This window comes from Panthera tigris, chromosome A2, assembly GCF_018350195.1.
Source record: "Panthera tigris isolate Pti1 chromosome A2, P.tigris_Pti1_mat1.1, whole genome shotgun sequence".
Lineage (NCBI taxonomy): Eukaryota > Metazoa > Chordata > Mammalia > Carnivora > Felidae > Panthera > Panthera tigris.
In genome coordinates this window covers 10,431,132-10,457,149 of record NC_056661.1, presented here as the reverse complement: position 1 = coordinate 10,457,149, position 26,018 = coordinate 10,431,132, and the positions used below count along the sequence as shown (strand labels likewise).

General features: G+C 47.4%; 1 protein-coding gene across 4 annotated transcripts in view; it reads right to left on the bottom strand.

Annotated features, from left to right (window-relative positions):
• Positions 1-25,802, bottom strand: part of ADGRE2 (adhesion G protein-coupled receptor E2) — a 31,482-nt gene extending 5,680 nt beyond the window's left edge. For 2 of the 4 annotated variants that reach the window (XM_042978417.1, XM_042978416.1), the window contains exons 1-19: positions 25,736-25,802; positions 22,130-22,183; positions 21,722-21,841; positions 19,166-19,321; positions 18,419-18,550; positions 17,697-17,843; positions 17,094-17,240; positions 16,959-17,005; positions 16,736-16,813; positions 16,174-16,351; positions 13,194-13,301; positions 12,809-13,029; positions 12,438-12,617; positions 11,682-11,879; positions 11,165-11,400; positions 2,816-2,882; positions 2,448-2,539; positions 1,038-1,206; positions 842-952 (exon numbers count right to left, since the gene is read on the bottom strand). In XM_042978417.1, coding sequence (XP_042834351.1) covers positions 842-952; positions 1,038-1,206; positions 2,448-2,539; positions 2,816-2,882; positions 11,165-11,400; positions 11,682-11,879; positions 12,438-12,617; positions 12,809-13,029; positions 13,194-13,301; positions 16,174-16,351; positions 16,736-16,813; positions 16,959-17,005; positions 17,094-17,240; positions 17,697-17,843; positions 18,419-18,550; positions 19,166-19,321; positions 21,722-21,841; positions 22,130-22,183; positions 25,736-25,766 — 2,472 coding nt within the window. In that variant the 5' untranslated portion in view covers positions 25,767-25,802. The remainder of the gene's footprint in view (positions 1-841; positions 953-1,037; positions 1,207-2,447; positions 2,540-2,815; positions 2,883-11,164; positions 11,401-11,681; positions 11,880-12,437; positions 12,618-12,808; positions 13,030-13,193; positions 13,302-16,173; positions 16,352-16,735; positions 16,814-16,958; positions 17,006-17,093; positions 17,241-17,696; positions 17,844-18,418; positions 18,551-19,165; positions 19,322-21,721; positions 21,842-22,129; positions 22,184-25,735) is intronic. The other 2 variants (XM_042978418.1, XM_015544736.2) reach the window with 2 other exon arrangements.
• Positions 25,803-26,018: the final 216 nt, after the last annotated feature.

Genomic DNA, 26,018 nt, shown 5'->3' with positions numbered 1-26,018 from the left:
GGTGGCTCAGTCGGTTGGGCGTCCGACTTCGGCTGAGGTCATGATCTCACGGTTTGCGAGTTCGAGCCCCGCGTAGGGCTCTGTGCTGACAGCTCGGAGCCTGGAGCCTGCTTCGGATCCTGCGTCTCCTCTCTGTCCCTGCCCTGCTCACGCTCTGACTCTGTCTCTCTCTCAAAAGTAAATAAGCACTTAAAAACTTTTTTAAAAGAACTTGGTTAAGTCTAAACCAGTAGGTGTTGGCTCTTGGTAGCCATCGCCACGAATTATCCTACGCCATTGCTGTTGTTCCTTCCTGGCTCCGCAGTGGGTAGAGGGTGCGGAAAATACCAGGCGGTCTGGTGAGAAAGTCCAAAATGCCAGCCAACACTTCTTTCTGTTTAATTCATAAATACGCACACCAACCTTCCCCATGGTTGCCTTTCTGGGCCTTTGCCTTTTCTGCTCAGTGACTGTGCGATACGGGTGGGTGTAGAGAAAAAGGATAAGGATAATGTAGCTCTGACGAGAACGCGCATCACCCCTTCAGATCATTGATTCTTGTTTGCTTGGGTAGCCATGCCTGCCACATGGCAGGTGTGTAATAAGAGTGTTGGTGTGTAAGAGTTAAGAGGAACACAGTTCCCTGAGGACTAAGAACAACATATAGTCTTAAACAAACCTTTCCAACGAGACCGTGGGTAATAGTCCATGAGTTAAACGCAAACCAAGGGGGAACCACCCTAGAGCGTCATCTATCCGCTGCGTGTAAAGTTGTTCAGTGTGACACGCACCGTACTTGGACAAGGACAGCACTCAAGCGGATCAGTTAGGGAAGGGCTGTGGGAGCAGAAGGCGATCCTACCGTGTTGGGGGTGGAGGCATCAGACACGGCCCTGCTGGACAGTGTGTAATTCTCAGGCTCGGCTTTGGCTTTCCTGACCCCTCTGAACCATTTCCCGTACTGCTCCCGGACCTGCAGGGGCGAAGCACGCTCTGGGTCAGCTCACTGGGCGGGGCGGGGACAGGAAGAGTCCTGGATGGGGGCCGGACCGTGGTACCTGCCGGCTGAGGAGGCAGTACACCAGGAAGATGAACGCTCCCTGCAGGCTGTTGATGATGGTGAAGAGGTAAGCCATGACGCGGGCAGCTGGCCCCACCTGCAGGACGCCCAGACACCACGTGCAGCCCAGGATGAGGAGCTGAGCCGTCGCTTTGAATGTCAGCATCCTGGGTAGGAGGAGAGACGAGGCTCGTGATGCACCGGGAGCAACGCAAGCCATTCTCCTCCCCGCCCCACGGAGGCTGCGTCACCCCCTGTCGGTGACGAGTTCTCAGACTGACTTGTGATCGGCTCTGATCTTTACTGTCAGTGATTCCCCACAGCCAAAATACCACTTGGGACCAGGAGAGTGTCTTGATTTGCATTGAGGAGGATAGGGATACCTCACAATGTAAGTTTCAAAAGTTTTACGGTGCTCCCTGGAGATCCTGAAATTCATTCAACCAACACCACCGAGGAGGCTCTGTGCTGGGACCTGAGCATTAAAAATAACAAAGGCAAGGGGCACCTGGGTGACCCCATTGAGTGGCTGACTTAAGCTCAGGTCGTGATCTCGTGGTTTGTGAGTTCGAGCCCCACACTGAGTGTGGAGGCTGCTTGGGATTCTTTCTCTCTCTCTCTCAAAATAAATAAATAAACTTGAAAAAAAACAACAGGGGCGCCTGGGTGGCTCAGTCGGTTAAGCGGCCGACTTCGGCTCAGGTCATGATCTCGCGGTCCGTGAGTTTGAGCCCCGCGTCGGGCTCTGTGCTGACAGCTCGGAGCCTGGAGCCTGTTTCCGATTCTGTGTCTCCCTCTCTCTGACCCTCCCCTGTTCATGCTCTGTCTCTCCCTGTCTCAAAAATAAATAAAACGTTAAAAAAAAATTAAAAAAAAAAAAGGCAAGATTTCTCTTTTCATTTGGAAAGGATAACGGTAGGAATGTGGAAGAAATAGCATTAAATCTGCACAAAGGTTGCTGGAACAAAGGATTGCCCTCGCCTCCCAGAAGATTCGACACTGGCTAGGATTTTCTCCGGAGAAAGGACGGGAACAGGGGTGAGAAGGAGCCTGCACTGAGCGGGGCAGCAAGTGGAGGCTGGGCTGTGGAAACAGCCACAGGTTTTTCTAAGTGCTTCGTGGGAACATAAATGTTCCCTGCACCTTCGTCCTAGGATTCCCTGGCAAAAGTCCAAAGAATGTTTAGTGACCAAGGTCAATTCTTTCTGTTGCTGAGGGAAGCAACAAGCTGGGGCTAGAAATGGACAGAACATTTCGGCCAGAGTGCCAGCTCTTCTGACTGAGAAGGTCAACTACACCTCTTTACTCTGGGTCCCCTCAGAAGAAACACTAAGGACCACCGAGGCACACGGCTTTGCCCTTTGGACCACCTATGCCCGTGGGGTTGTCACTCTCTCCTCCACTTTACCTTGTGTTCTGGAGGGTGGATACGTCGTTGTTGAGGGAAGACAGCTTGCTTTGCAAAATCCAGAGGGTCATGAAAAACAACACTAAATTGACCTTCGGGAAACCACAGAAGGTTTATTGAGTACAATTTCAATCAGTTATCTGTCTCCCAGCCTGCCCCACATCAATCCCACATTTAAGCGTTTTCATATTAAGTAACCGTGTTAGAGCTCATAGTTTTAGGAGCAGTCTTAGAAAACCAAACCCCCCCCCCAAAAAAATGACAATCCAGGGACATTCCTGCCCCTGTCACCGCCCCCCCCCCTTATAATTCTGCTCTTCTAATGACCCTCAGCTGAGCATTAAGGATGCTCTGACATCATCACTCACAGAGATAATGACACAGACTGGTCCCAGGAAGCTCCATATAAACATCTTTGCTGGATGGAGCCAGCAGCTGAGCAAGAGAGAGAGAGTAAAAAATGCATTCATCCTGAGGAATGTAGAACAATTATATAAATTCATTCATTCATTCATTCATTCATCAACAAATACTGACTCTTCCGTGACAGGCTCTGTCATTGGCAAAGAAAGTAAACAGTCTTAAGACCCACAAATCTCACGTGGAGTAGGAGACACATAATTAAACATACTGTAACAATAAAAATGTGCAGCTATAAGAATGTATCATTGGATGTCATGCTTAGTTTGGAATCTGAGGGATTTGGATGGTGAAGGAAGATTCCCTAAGGAAATTATATGTTTAGTTGAGTTGTTTTTTTTTTCTGTTGTTTTGTTTTGTTTTGTTTTGTTTTGTTTTGTTTTGTTTTGTTTTGTTTTAGATAGAGCGCAAGCAAGGGAGAGGTGTGGAAGGAGAGAGAGAGAGAGAGAGAGAGAGAGAGAGAGAGAGAGAGAGAGAATCTTAAGCAGGTTCTGCGCTCAGCACAGAGCCCGATTTGGGGCTCAATCCCACCACCCCAGGGTCGTGACCTAAGACGAAACCAGGAGTCAGACACTCAACTGAGCCATCGAGGCACCCCTTAGCTGAGATATTAATGGTGAATGATGTTACTGAGATAAACAGTGTTGGAGCAAGGGAGAGGCCCACAAACATGTTAACAGTTTGGGAGAGTCGTGTGAGCCATCCCTAACATGGTTTTAGGGGCCTTTCTTGCACTGTTCAATCTAATTTTCTTTCATCAAACTGCAAAACCCATCAACTTAGTTTAATTTTGTTTTTCATGGCTTTATGGAGATATCTTTTACATACCATAAAATTCACCCATTTAAACCACACAGTTCAGTGATCCTTAGAATACTCGCAGAGTTGTGCGACCAGCACCAAAATCTAACTCGAGGACATTTGCGACTCCTTAAGAGAAATTTCGTTCCCGGGGCGCCTGGGTGGCTCAATGGGCTGAGCGTCTGACTTCAGCTCAGGTCGTGACCTCCAGGCTTGTGAGGCTGAGCCCCGGCTTCAGATCCTCTGTCCCCCTCTCTCTCCGCCCTCCGCCCTGCTTTTGCTCTCTCTCTCTCTCTGTCAAAAATAAATACACATTTTTTTTAAAAATAAGTAAAAAATAAAGCGTGAGGACTTCAGCCAAAATCGTTTAAAAAAAAGACATTTCATGCACAGAAGCAGTCACTGTGTTCGTACTCCACTCCCACCGGAGCCCCAGGGCACTGTTAATCTGCCTTCTCGCCTAATGGATTTGCCTACTGTGAACACTTTACATAAATAGTATCATGCGATATGTGGCCTTTCGTGACTGAATTCTTTCATTCAGCGCCGTGTTTTCAAAGTCCGTTCACATCACAGCACATATTTATGGCTGAAAACAATATGTCTCATTCTTTTTCTCACGGCTAAATGATATTCTGTGTGTGGCCAGATCATACGTGGCCTATCCATTCGTCAGTTGAGGGGCATTCGGTTGTTTTCAGTTGTCTCCAATTTTGAATACTGCTGTTATGAGCATTCGTGTACAAGGGTTTGGTGGGGTTTTTTACATTTATTTGCTTTTGAGAGACAGAGAGAGACGGAGCACGAGCGGGGGAGGGGCAGAGAGAGAGAGGGAGACACAGAATCGGAAGCAGGCTCCGGGCTCTGAGCCGTCAGCCCAGAGCCCCACGCGGGGCTTGAACTCACGAGCCGTGAGATCATGACCTGAGCTGAAGTCGGAGGCTTAACCGACCGAGCCACCCAGGCGTCTCGTACAAGGTTGATTTTTTTAAGTTTATTTCTTTTGAGAGAGAGAGAGAGAGAGAGAGAGAGAGAGAGAGAGAGAAAGAATCCCAAGCAGGCCCTCTGCTGTCAGCACAGAGCCCAACACAAGGCTCAACCTCACAAAGCGGGAGATGACGACCTGACCTGCTTAACCAAATGAGCCACTGAGACGCCCCATGTGTGAACCTATGTTTTCATTTGTTTGGGGTATGTACCCAGGAGTGGTGTTGGTTGGTCGTGGTAGCTCTATATTTAACCCTGTGAGAAACTGTCAAACTGTGTTCCAAAGTGACCGCACCATTTACATTCCAACCAGCAATGTAGGAGTGTTCCGAATTTTCCACATCCTTGCAAGTAGTGTTTATTGTCTTTTTTTTAACCATTTCAACTAATAGGTATAAAGTAATATCTCATTTACAGTTTCTGACTTGCATTTTCCTGATGACTAAGGCTAGTGAGCATCTTTTCGTGTACTTATTGGCCATTTACCTATCTTTGGAGAAATGTCTATTAAAATATTTTGTCCACTTTTGAGTTCATTTGTTTATTCAAATAATCTCTATAGCCCCTCATGGGGGCTTGAATTCATGACCTCAAGATCAAGAGTCGCATGCTTTTCCAACGGAGCCAGCCAAGGGCCCCTATTTTGTCCATTTTTAACTTGAGCTATTTGTCTTTTGTTGGTGAGTTGTTTGATTTAATTTTAACCCCAGCACAAAACAGATATTCTCTTATGACCACACATTGGTAATTAATGCATAGAGAGCTTAGGCCTATTGCTGAAGATTTTACTGACAGTGACAGAATTCACTTTTGATCCTACATTAGGGTAAAGTAGAGAGTGAGCAGGGCATTTCAGAACAGTGGACAGGTGCACCTGGGTGGCTCAGTTGGGTAAGCAACCAACTCTGGCTCAGGTCTTGATCTCATGGTCCATGAGTTCGAGCCCCACATTGGGCTCTGTGCTGACAGCTCAGAGCCCGGAGCCTGCTTCGGATTCCACGTCTCCCTCTTTCTCTGTCCCTTCCCCACTCGTGCTCTGTCCCTCTCTGTCTCAAAAATAAACTTTAAAAAGCATGAAAAAAAATTTTTAAAATGAAAAGAGCAATGGACAGTTTGCTAGGCCATTTCAGGACAAGTGAAGTATAGACGAAAAAGAATGTAAGCAAGAAAGAACTACAGTGTCCAAGAAAGACACCTGGAGACAGCTCAGGTGAATCAGGTGAGCATACGTTTTAGCAGCACGTTGTGGTTAATAGTGCATGTTCTGGGAACTGACCTCCTGAGTGGAGGAGTAAGGACCTTGATGAACTTGCTCTCCTTCTAAAACAGCAAAGATACAAGCAAAACAACTAAAACCAACCACTTCGGAACTGTGGCAATTACCCAGCACCACAGAACAAGTTGAAAAATAGTCTAACCAAGAGACACTACTGAACCTCAATAAGATTGTGGGGAGAAAGGAGTCTGGGATGTTTTAACTCAGAGCTATCTCAGTTCTGTCTCTCCCCAGCTTAGTGGTGCAGCAGCCAGAAGTTGACAACGTTGAAGACAGCAGAGAGATCTGACTATTTTGGAAGCTCCATGAAATACATCATCATCACCCCCAGAACACAACCAAGTTTTTTTCTAACTCTGTAGTTTCCTAACTCTTTATTCTCTAAATTCGGTGCCTATTTGATTCGACTGAGAAATCATGGGGGAGAGGAGAGCTGACTCTGGGGCATTATCAATACAATAACAAATTATGGCCCCATTCCCAGCTGCCTAAGGCTGTGATTTCAGGTGGGATCAAAAGAACTTGTCCGGGGGGCGCCTGGGTGGCTCAGTCGGTTAAGCGGTCGACTTCAGCTCAGGCCATGATCTCGCAGTCCGTGAGTTCGAGCCCCGCGTCGGGCTCTGTGCTGACAGCTCAGAGCCTGGAGCCTGTTTCGGATTCTGTGTCTCCCTCTCTCTCTGACCCTCCCCCGTTCACGCTCTGTCTCTCTCTGTCTCAAAAATAAATAAACATTAAAAAAAAAAAAAAAAAAAAAAAGAACTTGTCTGGGAATTTAAAAGGAAATACTGGACCACTCAAGGACGATGAATATTTTTGAAAATCTCTGAAATATTCCTGCAAATCTGAGGATGCATAAGGGTATGGCTCCACTCAAAAAAGGCATGGGGAGAAAAGAAAGCACTAGTCTCTGACCTCTGTCTGACCTTGAGGCTTTGTGCAATCAGAAAGTGAAAGCTAAGACTGTTATGTAAACTTCCTGAAGTTTGAAGGTGCGGTCTTCTCACACAGATACCTTTTTAGAAGAATGCAAAGTATATAGGCAAAGCATTTAAGGAAATCTTCCAGAACAAACAGTTGGTGGCCACTAAATAAACTGACCCAGGTGCGACCAACACCCTAGGAACCCATGATTAAAAACAAAAATAAGAACTTTAAAAAAGCTAGCAGAGAACTCAGGGAACACACACTGCAAGGAATGGCCAATCTACAGAATTAATCCAGGAAAGTCACTAAACAAACAAACAAAGACACCAACAAACCAGAAATAACAACATATCTTGAAGGGTGGAGGAAACTGAAACAGCAGGATTACAATATATTATCTAAAATATTGAGTTTTCACAAAAAAGTATAATATACCCAAAGAAACAGGAAAATGTGCAACATACACAGAGGAAAAAAATCAGTCAAAAGAAAGCATCTCTGAGAAGGCACAGACTTCGAATCTTGTAGATAAAGTCTTTACATCAGTTATTACAAATATATTAAAAACACAAAACCATTTCTGAAAAATGAAAGAAAAGTAGGACAACAATGTTTCACCAAATAAGGGATATGAATAAAGCAATAGATATTCTGTATGGAACCAAATAGAAACTCTAGAGTTGAGAAATACAAAAACTGAAGTGAGAAATTCACCAGAAGGGCTCAACAACAGATTTGAGCTGGTAAAAGAAAAAAAATAAATAAATTTGAATATACATCAACAGAAACTACGCAGTCTGAGGAACAGAAAGAAAATAGGATGAAGAAAAATGAACAGAACCTCAAGAGATTTATGGCATAGGACAAGTGCTCCAACACATACACAGTTGGAATCCCAGAAGACAAAGCAAAAAGGGCAGAAAAATACTTAAAGAATGAATGGCTAAAAACTTCCCAAAGGTGAAGCTCAAGGAACTACAAGTGGAATAAATTCAAAGAGATCCGCACTGAAACGCATCATAGACCTATTGAAAAAAGGCAAAGACAAAATCTTTAAAGTGGCAGGAGAAAGTTGATTTTTCATGTACAAGGGACCCTCAAATAAGATTAACAAGTGACTTCTTGCCTGAGATCATGGAGAAGGCAGTGGAATATCATCTTCAAGGTATCAAAAAAAAAAAAAAATGATGGTCAACCAAGACTTCTGTATCCAGCTAAATTCTCCTTGAGAAATGAAGAAATGAAGGCATTTCAAGATAAAAATAAGATCATTCTTGTTTGCTAATTGGTCACAAGAAACCCTAAATAAGTCAGGCTGATATGAAAGGAGACTAGAGAGTAACTTCAATCCAAACAAAGAAATAAAGAGCACCAATAAAAGTAACTATGTGGGTATTACGAAAGACACTGAAGTATATTTTTGTTTGTAATCCTTTTCTTCTCCTGTGTTAAAAGATAACCACGCAAAGCAATACTTTTAAAACTGTGTCAATGGGCTTGTAAGGTACAAAGATATAATTTTTATGACAGCAATAATAAAAAGGAGGAGGAAAGGAAGGTAGGGATATTAGGTTGCACAATGGTTTTTTAGATACAAAATCCTAAGCACAAAAAGCACAAAAATCCTAAGCACAACAAAAGAAAAACTAAGTGGACTTCATCAAAATTAAAAAACTTCTCTGCTTTAAACTTTTCACTTTGCAAGAAAGTGAAAAGACATGGAGAGGTAGAAAATATCTGCAAATCACAAATTGATGAGGCACTACCATCCGGAATATACTAAGAACTCAAAAACTCAGCAAGATGACAAATAACCGAATTTAAAAATGGACAAAAGGTGGGGCACCTGGGTGGCTCTGTCGGTTAAGCATCCAACTTCGGCTCAGGTCACGATCTCACAGTCCGTGAGTTCGAGCCCCGCGTCGGGCTCTGTGTTGACAGCTCAGAGCCTGGAGCCTGCTTCAGATTCTGTGTCTCCCTCTCTCTGACCCTCCCCCATTCATGCTCTGTCTTTCTCTGTCTCAAAAATAAAAATAAGCTTTAAAAAAAATGTTTTTTTTAAATGGACAAAAGGTTTGAAAAGGTGTTCCTCCAAAGAAGATATGCAAATGGTCAATAAACACGTGAAAAGCCACTCAGCATCACTAGTTATTGGGGAATTGCAAGTCTGAACCACAATGAAAGAACACTTAAAACTCATGCAGAAGGCTAATATTAAAAATGCAGAAAATAAGTGTTGATGAGGCAGAGTGTGGGGAATAAGCTTAAGAATCCCTGAGCTTGCACCGATGGGTTAACAAGGCATAAGGAAATAGAAAGCCAGAGGATGAATGTATCCAAGAATAGGTAAACAAGATTAGGTATTCAGGGTGGAAATGCCTCCCAACTTAGTACAATAGCAGAAAGCTGCTTTCCAAGAAAGGAAGGACCCAAATAGGTAAACAGGTAAACAGGGCTATAGACCTCAGTAAGGCGAAGTTGCCCAGAATGGAGCTAATTAGCAAAAGAAACATGCCTCGTTGACCCTGAGGTAGCATGTTCTTTCTTTCTTGTGCCCTAGGCAAGTTTAGGTAAACAGATGTGGCGTTTCATGTCTGCTGTAAACAACCACCTGCTTGGCTCCAGGACTTTGTGTTGTATTGACCCAACCCCTACCACCGCATATCTTCAAAACCCCCTTTTCCTCACGCCCATGAGGTAATGTTCACAGTTTCATTTCTTTGTGCACGTCCATCATGCCTGTAAGCCTTCTGATCCTAATAAAAACAGAGCAAGGACCCTTGCTTGGGGCTCTTGTCTCCTCCCGGACATTAGCCTCTCTCGCATTTTAATCCTGCATCCACTCTCTTTCTGGACAAGCGAGAACTCCAGACCCAGGGCCTATGACAATGCAGAGCAGTTAGAACCCTCACACGTGGCTTGTGTGAACAGAAACTGGGGCAGACACTTGGAGAAACAGATGACAGTTTGTCAAAGTGCTAAACATAGATCTGCAAGGTGATCCTTATATCCAAAACAAAAGAAAACATATGTTGACACGAAAACTTACACATGTATATTTATAGCAGCATCACTCATAATGGCAAAAATGGAAACAACCTGGGGCGCCTGAGTGGCTCAGTTGGCTAAGCGTCCGACTCTTGACCTCAGCTCAGGTCTTGATTTCAGGGTCGTGAGTTCAAGCCCTGCTCTGGGCATGAAGCCTCCTTTTAAAAAAAAAAAAATGGAAACAATCCAAGAGCCTCTCAAATGATAGATTGAAAAAATGCAGTATATCTGTATAATGGAATATTATTTACAAAACACCACCAGCAGCAGCAAGGAACCACAAGGAATGAAGTCATGATACTTGCTACAACATGGATGAGCCTTGAAAGCATCCTACGAAGTGAAAGAATCCAGTCGCAAGAGACCACAGGTATGATTTCACTTAAGTCAAATTTCCAGAAAAGGCAGATCCCTAGAGACAGAAGGTAGATTAGTGGTGGCCCAGGGGGCTGGGGTAGAAGAGGGTAACAGGACTGAGGAGGGAATGTTATTGTGTGTGAGGTTTCTTCTAGGGGGTTGAAGGTGTTCCAGTCATGTCTGCATGTTCTGGTGACGCATACATAACTCTATGATCATTCTAAAAAACACTAATCTGTACACTTTCCAAGAGTCAATTTTAGGGTATGTGAAATATACTTCCAGAAAAATGTAAAAACGTGAAACCAAGCATTAACGGTGGAAATGTCAGAGTACAAACTCTAAAGCTTGACTCGCTGGATTTGAATCCTAGTTCTGCCACTTATTAGCCATTCCCCTTGGGGCATTTAATGAGATTACGTGTGGCTCGGTTTACTCACCTGTAATACGGGGCAAATGGCTCTGCCTACTTCATAGTTTTAGTGTGAGTATTCACCGAGTTAATGCATACAAAAATGGCTAGAAAAATTCATGGCATAAAGTAAGTACCTTGTATATCTTAACCGTGATATAAAAATCTATTACTTGATTACATAAATCAGCTCTATAACTCCAAATTTTTAAAAAACTGGAACATCTTAAAGGATTTGGAGAGAGAAGTAGATTCTATTTTTTTAATGATGCCCTAAACGCGTCTCTTGATTTCAGTCTTGCTATTCAAAGGACAGAAATTTAAAGACATTCTGCTTAACTTATAACTTCCCACCAGAAAGATGTCCTAAGGATGATTACTTAGCATGTCTTCTCTGTGTTCTGCTTGGGCATAATAAAAAATACTCCTCTCGTTCTGGTGGTGGCCATGATCCTGCTGGAGAAGATAGGGGTAGTGGGAATTTGCACTTACCTGGTGGGTGATCCATAAAGGGAAGGTCTGGATGCAGCAGAAATGGCCACGATTAGAGCCGGGACTCCATAGCCCACAGGGAACATGAGTCTCTTCATGAACCTGCTCACACTGGAGTAGTTGACCACCATCAGGTTGCGTGCCGTGAGGAAGAGGTGTAGACCCTCCAACAGCATCCAGGTGAAGGAGGCCAGGTAGAGATAGTGTAAGGCCCCCGCGATGATGGCGCACAGCAGCTGGGGGAGGAGGAAGGAGTCACCAGGAGGGACTGTCAGGGAGGAGGGTGGCCCCAGGACCCCTCCCATACCTTCCAGCGAGGAGAACTCGTATATATATAGGGTCGAGTTGTTGAGAGAGGATTGTCTTCTGTTTCATCAGTCAACATGAAATAGGCTATTTACCCCTCCAGCCTCCCTGTCACCCAAGGCCATTTTATTAAGGTATCAGTGCAGCAGGGCTCCACGAACTGAGCATCCCGTGGCTCAGGGCAGGGGGTCCTCTGTGACAGTGTCGGTACCTTGATCTTGGTCTGGTCGATGGCCGTGAGGAAGAGCAGGTGGGCCAGGAAGAGGCAGATGGAGAGCTGCAGGTGCAGCGAGGTGCTGGTGTTCTGGATGGCTTTGCACAGGAGGAAGGTGAGGGCTGCCAGGAGGAGGCACAGCAGAGAGAGGCCCAGCCCCACGTAGGTGATGACAACCAGCACGGGATCCTCCTTCTGGGACCCAGCAAAAAGGACATCACAGTCACAGGTCCTATATCAGTTGACTTTAAGAGGAATTTCATCACCCTGGGTAGGCCTGGTCTAATCAGTGAGCTCTCAAAGCTCTAGGCTCTTCCTAGAGAAAAGGATTCAAAGTTTGAGGGCGTTTGAAGTGAGGGAGCTTCTCCTGCTGGCCTCTGGACAGAAATGTTGATACACTGTGTGAGGGCCTAGAGAGAAGGAATGCAGGTAGCCCCTAGGAGCTGAGCAGGGTCCCCTGCTCGCAGCCGGAAAGAAAGTGGAACCCCAGTCCTACAACTGCAAGGAACGGAATTCTGCCAGCAACCAGGGAGCTCACAGGAGGACCCCAGGCCTCCGACAAGAATGCAGCTTTGGCTGACTCAATGGTCTCAACCTTGTAAGACCCAGAGCAGGCAACTCAGCTACGCTACGCCCGATTCTCGTCCCACAGAAACCACGAGACATAAATTTATGTTTCTTTAAGCTCCTACATGTGGGGAAACATGTTCGAGAGCGATAGACGTGGAAAGCAGCCTCTCTCAGGGATCTCACCTGCACGTGGCCGTGGGCCATGAGGACGGCAAAGCTGCTGAGGTGGGAGCACTGGCAGGTGGTGCTGGCGTCTCTGGTGACCACCATCTCGCAGCCCGTGGTGGACCAATGACCGCCTCCATCCTGACTGTGCTCCCAGAAGACACAGAACGCCTTCTGCGTTGGCCCGGGCGTCACCGACTGTAGGAAGAGAGCGTCGGTGGGAGCTGGAGACTCTTATCCAAAGCTGGTTTGCAAAGGGCTTTCCTGGGGGAAGGAGGCGCCCACGGAGGAGGCCCCCAGGACACAAAGGGTGATCTCGACAGTGAGGCTGAGCCCCGGACCCAGACCAGTTCCTTGCCCAGCCACAGCCCCATTCCACCAGGACTCACGCGGTGGGAGAAGATGAAGGTGACGGGGAAGCTGAGGTTCTGGGTGTCCTTGTTGCTCACAAAGGCAGAGACGACATCTGAGAGCAGGACAGGGGAGACCTCTCCCAGCCATTCCTTGCGTTCACGCAGAAGTGCCTGCTGCTTAGGGTCCAGGACCAGGGGCGCCTTGGCCAGTAACTTGCCCAACCCTGGAGTGGAGACGAGGCCCACCACAGAAGGACCTGCAGGACAAGGCCAATGTGGATACCTCGGGGTGCCCACCAGGGCCCCTTCTTCCTCAGATGGACCCTTTGTGGCCCCACTCTGCCCCCTACCACCCCGTAAGCTTCAGGTCCCCGTTTGTCACGTCCTTGGGCGTCTTGTGACCTCCCATCTCGGCCGTTACCTGAGTCACTAGATCCATGCACCTCATCCAAGCTCAGCAGCATCTTTGCCTGGTTCAGACTCAAGGTGACATTTCTGTCTCCTTGTTCTTGCACCTTCAGGGACAGGTCTATGAGATGTCAGAGTTATTAAGGGAGTTAGGATAGTATTTGTGGCTGTAGTGGTTACAATAATACTATCATTTATATGTGTTTACATACATACATACACACACACACACACACACACTGAATTTATAAAGGATTGTAAGAAAATTCTATGAGCAACTACACACGAACAAATTGGATAACCTCGATGAAATTAACAAATTCCTAGAGACACACAAACTACAAAAGTAACTGAAAAATAACTAAAGTCCAAACAGACCTATAACAGGCAAAAAGAACAAATCACTAATCAAAAATTCCCCAAAATGAAAAGCCTCGACCAGACGGCGTTACCGGTGAATTCTGCCAACCATTTAAGTAAGAATTAACAAGAATCCTTTATGAACTCATCCAAAAATGGAAGAGGAAGGAATACTACTTAAATAATGTTATGAAGCCAACATCACTCTGATTTAAAAACAAACAAACAGATACAGCCATTAAAGAAAACAATAGACCAATATTTCTTATGAACATGGATGTAAAAGAATCTTCAACAAAATATTAGGAATAAATTTACCCAAGGAGGTTCAAGACTTTTATCAGGGAAAAGTACAAAAATATTTTTTGAAGTAAATGAAAGACCCTGAATAACTAGGAAAACATTCTATGTTAGTGGATTAAAAGGCTTAATATTGGGGCACCTTAGTGGCTCAGTCAGTTGAACATCTTGATATTAGCTCAGATGGTGATCTCACAGTTTGTGAGGTTGAAATCCACATTGGGCTCTGTGCTGAGTTGTGGAGCCTGCTTGTGATTCTCTCTCTTTCTCTCCCTTTCTCTCTCTCCCTCTCTCTCTGTCTCTCTCTGTCTCATCATCTCTTTCTTTCTCTCATTCTCTCTCTCTCAAAATAAATAAATATCTTTTAAAATAATAAAAAAATAAAAGGCATAATATTGTTAAGATGGCAATATTTCCCAAGAGAGCTACAGATTCAATGCAACCCATACCAAAATTCCACCTTTTTTTTTTTCAGAAATGGAACAGTGCATCCTAACATTCATAGGACATTGCAAGGAGCCCTAATACACAAAATAATCTTGAAAATGAAAAAAAAATTGGAGTACTTACACCTCCTGATTTCAAAACTTACTACTAATCTATAGTAATCAGAACAGTAGGGTACTAGCACAAAGATAGACATACAGACCTATAAAATAAAACTGAAAGTCCAGAAATAAACCCATACATCTGTGGTCAACTGATTTGCTTCAACAAGGGATGCCAAGACTAGTCAATGGAAAAAGAAAAGTCTCTTCAGCAAATGGTGCTTGCACATCTGGATCTTCACTCGCAGTTAGAAGGGACCCTACCTCACACAACACACAAAAATTAGCTCAAAATGGGACAAAGACCTACATTTGTGAGCTAAAACTAGAACCGTCAGAAGGAAACACAGGTGTAAATCTTCACAACCTTGGATTTGGCAATGGATTCTTAGATAAGACACCAGTGCACACGCAAAAAAAGAGAAAGTAGAGAAAACGGATTTCATCCGACAGAAGCATCTGTTCATTAAAGTAAAAAGACAATTGGGGCGCCTGGGTGGCTCGGTCGGTTAAGCGTCCGACTTCGGCTCAGGTTACGATCTCACAGTCCGTGAGTTCGAGCCCCGCGTCGGGCTCTGTGCTGACAGCTCGGAGCCTGGAGCCTGTTTCAGATTCTGTGTCTCCCTCTCTCTCTGCCCCTCCCCTGTTCATGCTCTGTCTCTCTCTGTCTCAAAAATAAATAAATGTTAAAAAAAAAAAGTAAAAATATAATCTGTGGAATGGGAGAAAAAATTAGCAAATCACATGTCTCATAGAGTCTACCATTAGAGCACATAAAGAACTCTCCGAACTCAACAACCAAAAGCCAAACAACCTGATTTAAAAATAGGCAAAGGACTTGCATAGATGTCTCCAAAAAAAGAGTATATAAGTTCATATATATATATATATATATATTATACAAATATTCAACAATCATGTGAAAAGGTATTAAATATCATTAGTCATTTGGGAAATGCAAATCAAACCCACAATGAGATATTCCCTGACATACACTGAAGTTGCTATTAGAAAACAAAATGTAAGCACCAAGTGTGGCTGAGAATATGGATATTGGAACCATTGTGTGTTACCAATGGGGATGTAAAATGGCACTGCCATTTTGGAAGACTAGTTTGGTCATTCCTCAAAAAATGGAACACAGAGTTACCATATTGCTGAGAAATCCCACCCCTACGTCTATATACATTGAGCCGAAAACAGTTATTCAAGCAAAAACTCATCCAGAAATATTCATAGTAACGCTATTCAAAATAGTCAAAAGGTGTCAACCCAAATGTCCAACAGGGAATGAATGGCTACACAAAAGGTGGTCAATGAGTTCGAGCCCCATGTCAGGCTCTGTGCTGACAGCTCAGAGCCTGGAGCCTGCTTCAGATTCTGTGTCTCCCTCTCTCTCTGCCCCTCCCCCGCTCCAGCTCTGTCTCTCTCGCTCCCAAAAGTAAATAAACCTTAAAAACTAAAATTAAGTAATAAAATGGTGATGAACTTAAATATCAAATAATACAAAATTTACATTCTGAAAAATTTAATAAATTGTCTTCTTTTGAAGATGTTTCCATTTTGTATCTTAAATTCTTCATTAGAATGATTTCCTCTGCTGATAATGTATATTACAATGAAAATGTATACGATTTACAGTTTTATTCGTTTCTTTTCAACCTTTTAATTGGTTTAGGGAGGGTAACACTGAGATACAAGCATGGTCACTGGCTCCAGTGAGGTTGGGGGATAAACAGGTGGGGCAGGGCAGGGCGGGAGCCGGGGGCAGATCCCAGTACTTGCCTATGCCTGCAAATGCACTGAAGGTCAATGTTCCACTGGGCAGGGACTGGCTTATGTTTCTCAGGACGTCCTCCAGGCCAGCGAGCAGGTTCGTGGCCACACGGTGCTGCTCTGAGCGGGGCAGCGCCTCCAGGTCTTGCGGGGTCTGCAACAACTCATCCACCCCCCGTATGAGTTCCTGGGGGTGGGGGGGATGAGTGAATGGAGCCAGTGAGCCACGAAGACCCTGCCCACTCAGCCCCGGAGAACAGCCCCTACAAACTGATTGGTACATAAATGTGGTACTGGGGCTGATTCCCTGGGTCTTTGCCCCTGGAATCCAGCGCTCATGGTCAACCCTGTTCACAAATGCCAAGAATGACATAAAGCCCAATGTCCAGAAACAGCAAGAAGAAAAGTCATTTGTGGGTGCAGGTGGGTGCCCAGCAGTGTGAATACTGGCGTGTCTGCTCTCCCACCCTCCGTGGGGTCTCAGAGAAGCTGTCATGGTGATGGGGCGGCCTCCTCCCAGGCCTCTATGGGATGCCCAGGTTCTCTTTCTTCTCCTGAGTTGTGCTCTTACCTTGATGGTGTCCTGAGCCAAGGCCGGCTTGAAGTCTCTGCGCAGAACTTGGACTGTTTCAAAGAAGTGGGAGAGTCCCTGGGAAGAGAGGAGAAGGGGCGGGTCAGAGAGCCTCGCGTATGTGTGTTGGGGTGGGGGGTGGGGGGAGCTTGGGGAAATTGGGGGAATTAGGCGGGCGGCACAGGGGGATTCCTGCCTCCTGGTCCCTGCTGGGGCCACCCACCTGGCTCTTGATTCCAGGGGGTTCGGTCCAGGCAGGGAAGGACATCTCTGCAGGCGATAAAACAGCCATTTATTAGGTGTGAGAGTGTCTGTGTGTGTGTTGGGATGGCGGCTGGGGTCAGGTCAGACCAGGTACCTTGACAGGTGGTGTCCGTTTGCTTATTCTGGAATCCGGGTTTGAGCTCCCAGCCACGGCGGCAGCAGCACCTGTATGAGCCCACGGTGTTGATGCAGACGGTGGAGTTGTGGCACACAGGCGGCCGGAAGCTGCACTCGTCCACATCTGGGGACACAAAGGTGGGACTCAGGCCCTTCTCCTTCTGTGTCCCGCCCCCTTTCCCCATATTAGTACCTCCCACCTTGGCTGGAGGTGACGTCCCCTGCCGACCCCACATCCTGGTGATGCAGGAGTTATGGGAAGTGTGGGGAGGCCTGACACATAGCACGTGAGCCCTGTACAGATGTGCAGGTTGTGAACTATTGAAACACCTTTGTCCCAGTTGGTAATTAGCTGTCGCCTGGGGTCTCCAAGGAGCCTGCTCCTCAGTACCCCGGCTCCTTCCCCAGGATCCCCGCCCCCCCCAGATCTTTTCCCATCGAGCCTCAAGAGAATTAACGCTTGGCACAGCAGGGCACCGCCAGCATTCATTCTGCTTGGGTGGTGTGGGTGCCACTGAATACGCGTGCAATCAGCTGTTCTGAGTGTGGGTCTCTAAGATGTGGCATCTGAGCTCTGGACCTTCACAGACGGTGTTGTTTGGGCCATCGGGGGACCCAGGAATGGGCTTCCAGCCAGGGAGGCAGCGGCACTCATAGCTCCCAATGTTGTTGAGGCAGTGGGTGGTGGTGTGGCACGGGTTTTGCCCCGAGGTACATTCATTCACATCTGAGGACAAAGCCAGAGGGTCAGGGTCCCCTCCACTGGCTGCACCCACCTCTCACTGCCCGGCATCAGGGACCCTGCTGTTATTGCACGTGCTGCCCCCTGGTGACCTTCAACCTCAATCTCAGTGCACCTTATGATGGCCTCCCTGCAAGATGGGCGAGGCAGGGACCATGGTCCCCGGTTTACAGGCTGTGAAACCAGGGGGGAAACTGAGTCATGGGGACCGGACTTTCTTTCCAAGGACTCTCAGCTACTCCCTCCCCAGCTCTGGCCCAGCCTCCCTTTCCAGGAACTGGAAGCGACACCCTCCCCCTGCTCCCAAGAGGCAGGTGAAAAAGGGGCGAGACCAGGGGATGCTCACAGAGGCCAGGGGCTCCACAAGGGAACCCGAGGCCCGGAAGGCCCTGCTACCTCCCTGCTCTGTGGTGGGCCATCTGGGGAGGCAGATCCTTGGGCAGAGCAAAGCCCTGGTGTTTCAGGAACCCAAGGCTCTTCTCCCTCCTCCGTGGGCTGCGGGGTCCGCCTGGGCCCCGCCCCAGCTCCGGCGCAGCCTCACAGTCTTCCGGGGCCTCTACCTGAGCACACGTTCGGGTCGCTCAGGTTGAGCTCCAAGCCGGGTGGGCACCTGCAGGTGTAGTTGCCCTGGGTGTTGATGCAGATGCTGCGGCCTTTACAGAGTCTGGGTTTCAGCTGACACTTGTCCACACCTGCAGGGGGAAGGAGAGGGTGTTGGAGGCCTGCCTGCAGCTGTTTCCTGGGATAGAAGCATCTAGAAGTCCCCGCCGTCTCCTCCTCAGCGAGCGGGGGTGCCTTTTCTAATTCACATGGAGGCATCCTCTGGGCGAAGCATGGTGGCCCAGATGTTTGTCCATACGTTGAAATTCTTGGGGAGAATCAGGCAGAGCCTTGCACGGGAAAACAGATGGAGGCTGAGCGGACAAATACCCAAGCCAGGAAGCCAGGAGGTGTCTTCTCCAGGCAGGGCTGCTGGCCAGGGCCAGGGCCAGCCGGGGAAGATGGGCTCCTCCCTCCTCAAGCCTCCCTCCCCCATGTTTCTCATGACCCGGGGGTCTGGGAGGGCTCCCAGTGTGGCCAAGCGCATGTGGGCTCCAGGGGGGGAAGGACTCTTCCCGGCAGCCTTTGATGACGGTGAAGAAGGAGGATATTGTGTTGGAACACACATGCTGTGAGCGTGTGATGTACCTTGAGCCCTGGAGTTTGGAAAGGCATAGGAGACCAGGTAGGACGTTCTGTGGAGAAAGTGAGACTAGTGACCCCAAACCTCGTAGACGGGGAGACGGAAGGTGCGGGGTGGTTCTTGCCTTGACACGTGTTCTCACTCTCATTCCTGAACGCTTTTGCCCCAGAAGCAAGCTGGTATCCGGGGCTGCATTCGCAGTAGAAGCTCCCCTCTGTGTTCTGGCAGTCTGCAAATTTTCCACAGGACACTGCCAAGGGTGGCCTACACTCATCGATGTCTGGAACACAAGAGGACAAAGGGTCACCAGCCAAAAGAGTGAGTTCCCACAGGGCAGAGGCCCTGGCCGCCAGCCCTCCTCTGCCGTGGGGGCCCAGAGAGAACTCAGCTCACAGTTCGTCGGACCGAGCTGGAGCCAGCCGCTCCAGAAAGCCTGCAGACTGATCTGCTCACCTCTGCTCTCCGGCCGGGCCTGTCGGCACCTAGATCCATACACTCTGCTGTGTCGTGACGGGGGCTAGAAGGAGGTCTGCATCCCCCTCTGCGGGCCTCGTGGGCCAGATGGAGGCCCTGACTTGGGCTCCAGACCCTCCCCTCTGAGACCGTTTGCACCATCGGGAGGCTGGGGGTGGGCTCCGGTCAGAGGGACAGTGGCACTGGAGGCCACTCTCAATGCTGACAGTGGGGGGAGTCGTGGCTGGGTGACACTCGCCACTCACACCTGAGGCTAAAGGCCCCTGCCGTTGACAGCTTTCACCTCCCATTACTCACAGTGGCCCAAGTACACCTCACAGGGCCCATCCCCCACCCCCCCATCTCTGGTGTCAGGAGTTTTCAAGATGCCCCAGGGTGTCTCTGGAAGAGTCTTACTACCCCCAACCCTGGAGGAAGTGACCCTTATCAGAGCCTATCGCAGATACGAAATGAGGAAGCACCAAGAAGTTGCTCACAGCTGAGTTACTGCAAGGTGGGTTCCTGGCCTCCTAGCTCTTCCTGTTCTCTAAACGTGAGAGGAAAGATGGCCACGACCCTGGCCCCTCGGAGTAGCTCGGGGACCCACAGAGCAAGGCTGGACACCGCCAGCTATCGACGACCTCAACAACTTGATCGGGTGAATCAAAGGGCAGGGGCAGAACGTTGGGTCCCGGACGCTCCCATCGGGGGACCAGAGACTTTCAGAGCCTGCAAGGGCTCATGACCTCGTGCTGAGTGGGGGTCTGGCAGGCAGCTGGTCTCCCCCAGAGCAGAGTCTCCTACCCGAACTCGAGGACTTCCTTCCGGGGCCCCGGGCCCAGGCTGTGGGCGTCAGCCCCAGGACGGGACAGCAGGCGGGAAGAGGCACGCCCCGTCTGGGCCATGGGACCGCCCTCCTGTCTTCTCAGATGGGGGCGATGGCTGGACACCCGTCTCCGGGGTCGTGGGATGGGGTGGGGTCCAGCGGGTGGTAATGAGGCGCGCGGGAGGGGAAGACACGACGAGGAGACACTCTCAACCGGCAAACGTGCTCCCAGAAGGGAGCGGGGGTCCAGCCGCACCAGCCGCAGGCCCCCTGGCCGCGCTCCCCCGGGGCCGGAGTCTCGGTGAGACGCGCGCACAGACGTGCAGGGGGTCCGCGAGGGGCGCCTCTCAGGGCATCGGGAGAGGGCGGCTGGGCAGGAGTCATACCACCTTTTTTTTCCGTGATGAAATTCACTTTCCCCCAAATATTAAATGACACACGGACGTTTGGAAGACAAAGAAAATGTCAAACAACGAAAACCAAGAGAATCGCCCATAAGGGTACTACACGGACTGCTGGGAAATATTAGAGTTGTTTTTTTTTTTCTTTTACCTTTTCAAACATGCTAGGAATATTTTCCTTCGTTTTTAAAAAATACGCATCTAAGTCTATTTCGGTACATGAAGAGTATTTCTCGGTGTAAAATGGGGATAATTTCCTTTCTCTTCATTTTTATCGTAACATTCACATAATATTACTAATTGTGGGACTTTGGGACAAGTTCCTCAATCTCCCTAAGCCCAAATTTGATCATTTAAAGTTTACATATTTTTGAGAGAGAGAGAGCGGGCAGGCACATGAGGGAGGGAGGGGCAGAGAAAGAGGGAGAAAGAGAGAATTCTAAACGGACTCTGTGCTGTCTGTGCAGTGCCTGACGAGGGGCTCAACCTCAAAAACTGAGATCATGACCGGAGCTGAGATCAAGAGTCAGGTGCTTAACCGACTAAGCTAACCAAGCACCCCCCAAATTTGATCATTTGAAAAACCAAGTAGCTCTGCTTCCTCATGGGTCTGCTGTGAACAGTGAGATGGGAAACCATGACTTTGAGGGGTCGGGAGTTCCCGGTGAGCTCACGCCAGGAGGAGAGCCTGGGCTTTCAAGTCCTGTGTTTCTTTCCTCCCGTTGCTTCCATTCTTTCTCCCCTTTCCTTGTGCAACGAGCACGATCATAGTAATAACGGCAGTAGCCATGATAAGAGCTTGTGTTGGACCGTCCGCTCCATACTCGTCTTTATCGGTTCTCCACACGGGCAGATTTTAAATCTCACTCCATCCGTGTGGGGTGGGTACAACGATGATCCCCAATTTACAGACAAGCAAACTGAGGCATAGAGAGGAGAACATCTTCCCCCAACATCTCCATGTGCCCACCACCACCACCACCCCCCCAGGCCCCTGTACCATCACAATTCTCCAAGCGGTTGGTGAAGATGTCCCCGGATGAAGATGTGAACCCCGGAGAGCAGCGACAGGCCGTGGCGTTGACACATCTGGAGTTCAGAGGGCACCACCGTGCACAGTCTGTGGGTGCAAAGGGTGAGAGGACAGAGACCACAGTCAGAAGCTTCAAGGAATGGAGGGAGCCAGCCGCCAGCTGGGGGTGAGGAGCAGAGGAAGAGAGGCTTGGAAGAAGAAAACACAGAAAACTCTGGACATTTATGGAGGTAGAAACGGTTTCTCTTATCTCCAGAAGACCAGAGCCTCACTTGAAGAATATGCCCCCTTTGCCCGCTTGTCGGTGAGGGGACCCAGACCCCAGCATGCACTCCCCCGTGTATGTTACCCATGGGGCTGGCTGGACAGACTCACCACTAGTCTTCTGGGCAGCAGCTCCCAATGGCAACAGCAGCTGTGTCAAGACACCTGGGGCAGAAAAAACAGAGATGCAGTTTCAACCCTTGTCCACATTGTCATTGTTCCCGGGAGGTGGTTCTGATGCTACAGTCCATGGCTCTCCCAAGGCTCTTGTAACTTACAAAGTTTTGAGGACCAGTCCCTTTCCTTCCGTCTCTCTGGACTCCCCAAGAAGTCCATCACTAACAGACATAGACCTTGTGGAGCCTCAGTGCTATAGGTAAGGGGACAGAATATACACAGGTGAAGTCAGGGACACAAGGTAGAAATTCCAACCTTTCCCGGTGGAGGGAGTGAATCTTGAAGCACAAAGTCCTCACATTGGCCAGGTTCTTAGTTCTCTGGCAATGGCAGAAATCTACCCTGAGGATTTCTCTCCCAGGGTCACTGTCCCCTCTTTGACATACATGTTTTGGGGCACACGAGAAGAACGTGGGTTTGGGCGTCAGACAGCCCCAAGTCTGAGCCCTAGCTCACAGCAGTATCAGCAGGGCAGGGAGCCCTGGAGTCAAAAGAGGGGGGGAGCTGATGAGGAGTGACAACTAAGGGCACCGTCAGGTAGAGCCACCATCTCCTGGTTAAGAGGCCTCTCCAGGTGCAGTACCAGGAGCGATGGGTCACTGGACAGGCTTTGTGGAATGAAAACGGCTGCAGGTGCGAAGAAATCTACCCTACAGGCAATCACTGGGTCACCTGTTAGAGTCTGTCCTTCCATTCACGGGAGGCATGATGCTGCTATGATGGTGTTTTGTTTTGTTTTTAATGAGATTAACAGTGAAATCAGTAGACTCTGATTAAAGCAGATTACTCTCTTGGCAAAGAAGAAGTCAAACTCTCACTTTTCGCAGATGACATGATACTCTACATGGAAAACTCGAAAGATTCCACCAAAAAAAACCTGCTAGAGCTGATACAGGAATTCCGCAAAGTCGAGGGACATAAAATCAATGTACGGAAATCGGTTGCATTCCTATACACCAATAATGAAGCAACAGAAAGGGAAATCAAGGAATCAATCCCATTTACAATTGCACCAAGAACCATAAAATACCTAGGAATAAACCTAGCCAAAAAGGTAAAAGATCTGTATGCTGGATACTTATGAAAGAAATTGAAGACACAAAGAAATGGAAAAACATTCCATGCTCATGGGTTGGAAGAACAAATATTGTTAAAATGTCAATATTACCCAAAACAATCTACACATTCAATGCAATCCCAATCAAAATTGCACCAGCATTCTTCTCAGAGCTAGAACAAACAATCCTAAAATTTGTATGGGACCACAAAAGACCCCAAAGAGCCAAAGTAATGTTGAAAAAAGAAAACCAAAGCTGGAGGCATCACAATCCAGGACTTTAGCCTGTAGTACAAAGCTGTAATCATCAAGACAGTATGGTCCTGGCACAAAAACAGATACATAGACCAATGGAATTGAATAGAGAACCCAGAACTGAACCCACAAATGTATGGCCAACTAATCTTTGACGACACAGGAAAGAGTATCCAATGGAAAAAAGACAGTCTCTTCAGCAAGTGGTGCTGGGAAAACTGGACAGCGACATGCTGAAAAACGAACCTGGACCACTTTCTCACACCAGACACAAAAATAAACTCAAAATGGATGAAAGACCTAAATGTGAGACTGAAAACCATCAAAACCCTAGAGGAGAAAACAGGCAACAACCTCTTGGACCTCAGCCACAGCAACTTCTTACTCAACACGTCTCAGAAGGAAAGGGAAATAAAAGAAAAATGAACTATTGGGACCTCATCAAGATAAAAAAAAAAAAAAAGCTTCACCACAATGAAGAAACAATCAGCAAAACTAAAAGGCAACCAACAAAATGGGAGAAGATATTTGCAAATGACATATTGGATAAAGGGTTAGTATCCAAAATCTATAAAGAACTTACCAAGTTCAACACCCTAAAAGCAAATAACCCAGTGAAGAAATAGGCAGAAGACATAAAAAGACACTCTTCCAAAGAAGACATCCAGATGGCCAATCGACACACAAAAAAATGCTCAACGTCACCCCTCATCAGGGAAATACAAATCAAAACCACACTGAGATACCACCTCACATGGGTTGCAGTGGCTAAAATTAACAACTCAGGCAACAACAGGTGTTGGTGAGGATGTGGAGAAACGGGAACCCTCTTGCACTGTTGGTGGGAATGCAAACTGGTGCAGCCATTCTGGAGGTTCCTCAAAAAATTAAAAATAGAATCACCCTACAACCCAGCAATAGCACAACTAGAATTTACCCAAAGGATACAGGAGTGCTGATTCATAGGAGCACATGTACCCAATGTTTATAGCAGCACTTTCAACAATAGCCAAACTATGGCAAGAGCCTAAATGTCCACCAACTGGTGAATGGATAAAGAAGTTGTGGTTTATATCTACGATGGAATCCTACTTGGCAATGAGAAAGAGTGAAATCTGGCCATTTGCAGCAATGTGGATGGAACTGGAGGGTATTATGCTGAATGAAATCAGTCAGAGAAAGATATCATATGTTTTCACTCATGTGGATCTTGAGAAACTTAAGAGGGAGAAGGGAAGGGGAAAAATAGTTACAAACAGAGAGGGAGGCAAACATAAGAGACTCTTAAATACAGAGAACAAACTGAGGGTTGATGGGGGGTGGGAGGGAAGGAAAATGGGTGATGGGCATCGAGGAGGGCACTTGGGATGAGCACTGGGTGTTGTATGTAAGCGATGAATCATAGGAATCTACTCCTGAAGCCAAGAGCACACTGTATACCCTGTATGTTAGCTAACTTGACAATAAATTATATTTAAAAATAAAATAAAATAAAAATAAAGCAGATTACTCTTCATAATCTGGGTGGGCCTCATCGGTTGAAGACCTTACGAGAAAAAAAGGCTGACCACCCCCCACCAGGAAGAGCGAATTCTTTTTCCAGACTGACTTTGGAGTTGAGATATAACATCAACATCTCTGGAAACATCCCTAGGTTTCCCACCTGCCCTACAGATTTTGGACTTTCCAACCTCAAAAATCTCATAAACTAATTTCTTTTATTTTTAAATTATTTTTTAACGTTTACATATTTTTGAGACAGAGAGAGACAGAGCATGAACGGGGGAGGGGCAGAGAGAGAGGGAGACACAGAATCCGAAGCAGGCTCCAGGCTCTGAGCTGTCAGCACAGAGCCCGACGCGGGGCTCGAACTCACATACTGTGAGGTCACGACCTGAGCCGAAGTCGGACACTCAACCGACTGAGCCACCCAGGCACCCCTATCTAGAGAACCTGGTGTAATACAGGCTGTAAAATGAGAAAGCTCTGATAAGTCCCCCAGTCTGGCCTAGAAATAAGTTTCACCAAATTTCTTCTTTGAGACATTAATATAATTGAGCTAGTACCATTCTTAAAATTTCTTGCCCGCTCTCCCCTACAAAGATAGTGCAAAAATCAGAAACAGAGCAAAACCCAGGAATAAAGCAAGGAACAGAGAAAATTCTCGGCCTGGATAGAGTTCTCTGATAGCTTTCGTGGCCTGTCCCCACTGTTATAATTCTACCTACCCGGCAGCAAACTTAGATGCCCGTTTCTCATGGTGAAGATATCAGCAAGCCCAACCACGGAGGATGCTGCCCAGTCTTGGTGTGTGTGTGTGTGTGTGTGTGTGTACGCTAAAAAGACTTCCTGTTTTAAGTCTGACTTCAGATAGAAAGCTCATCATTGGATGAACTTAGATGAAACAGCAGTCTGCTGTTTCCCACACCCCGCCCCTCATATTTCCCTGTGATGACCATCTCTGAAACTCACACTTCCATTTTTAAGTATTTGCTTAGCATTTCCAGTATT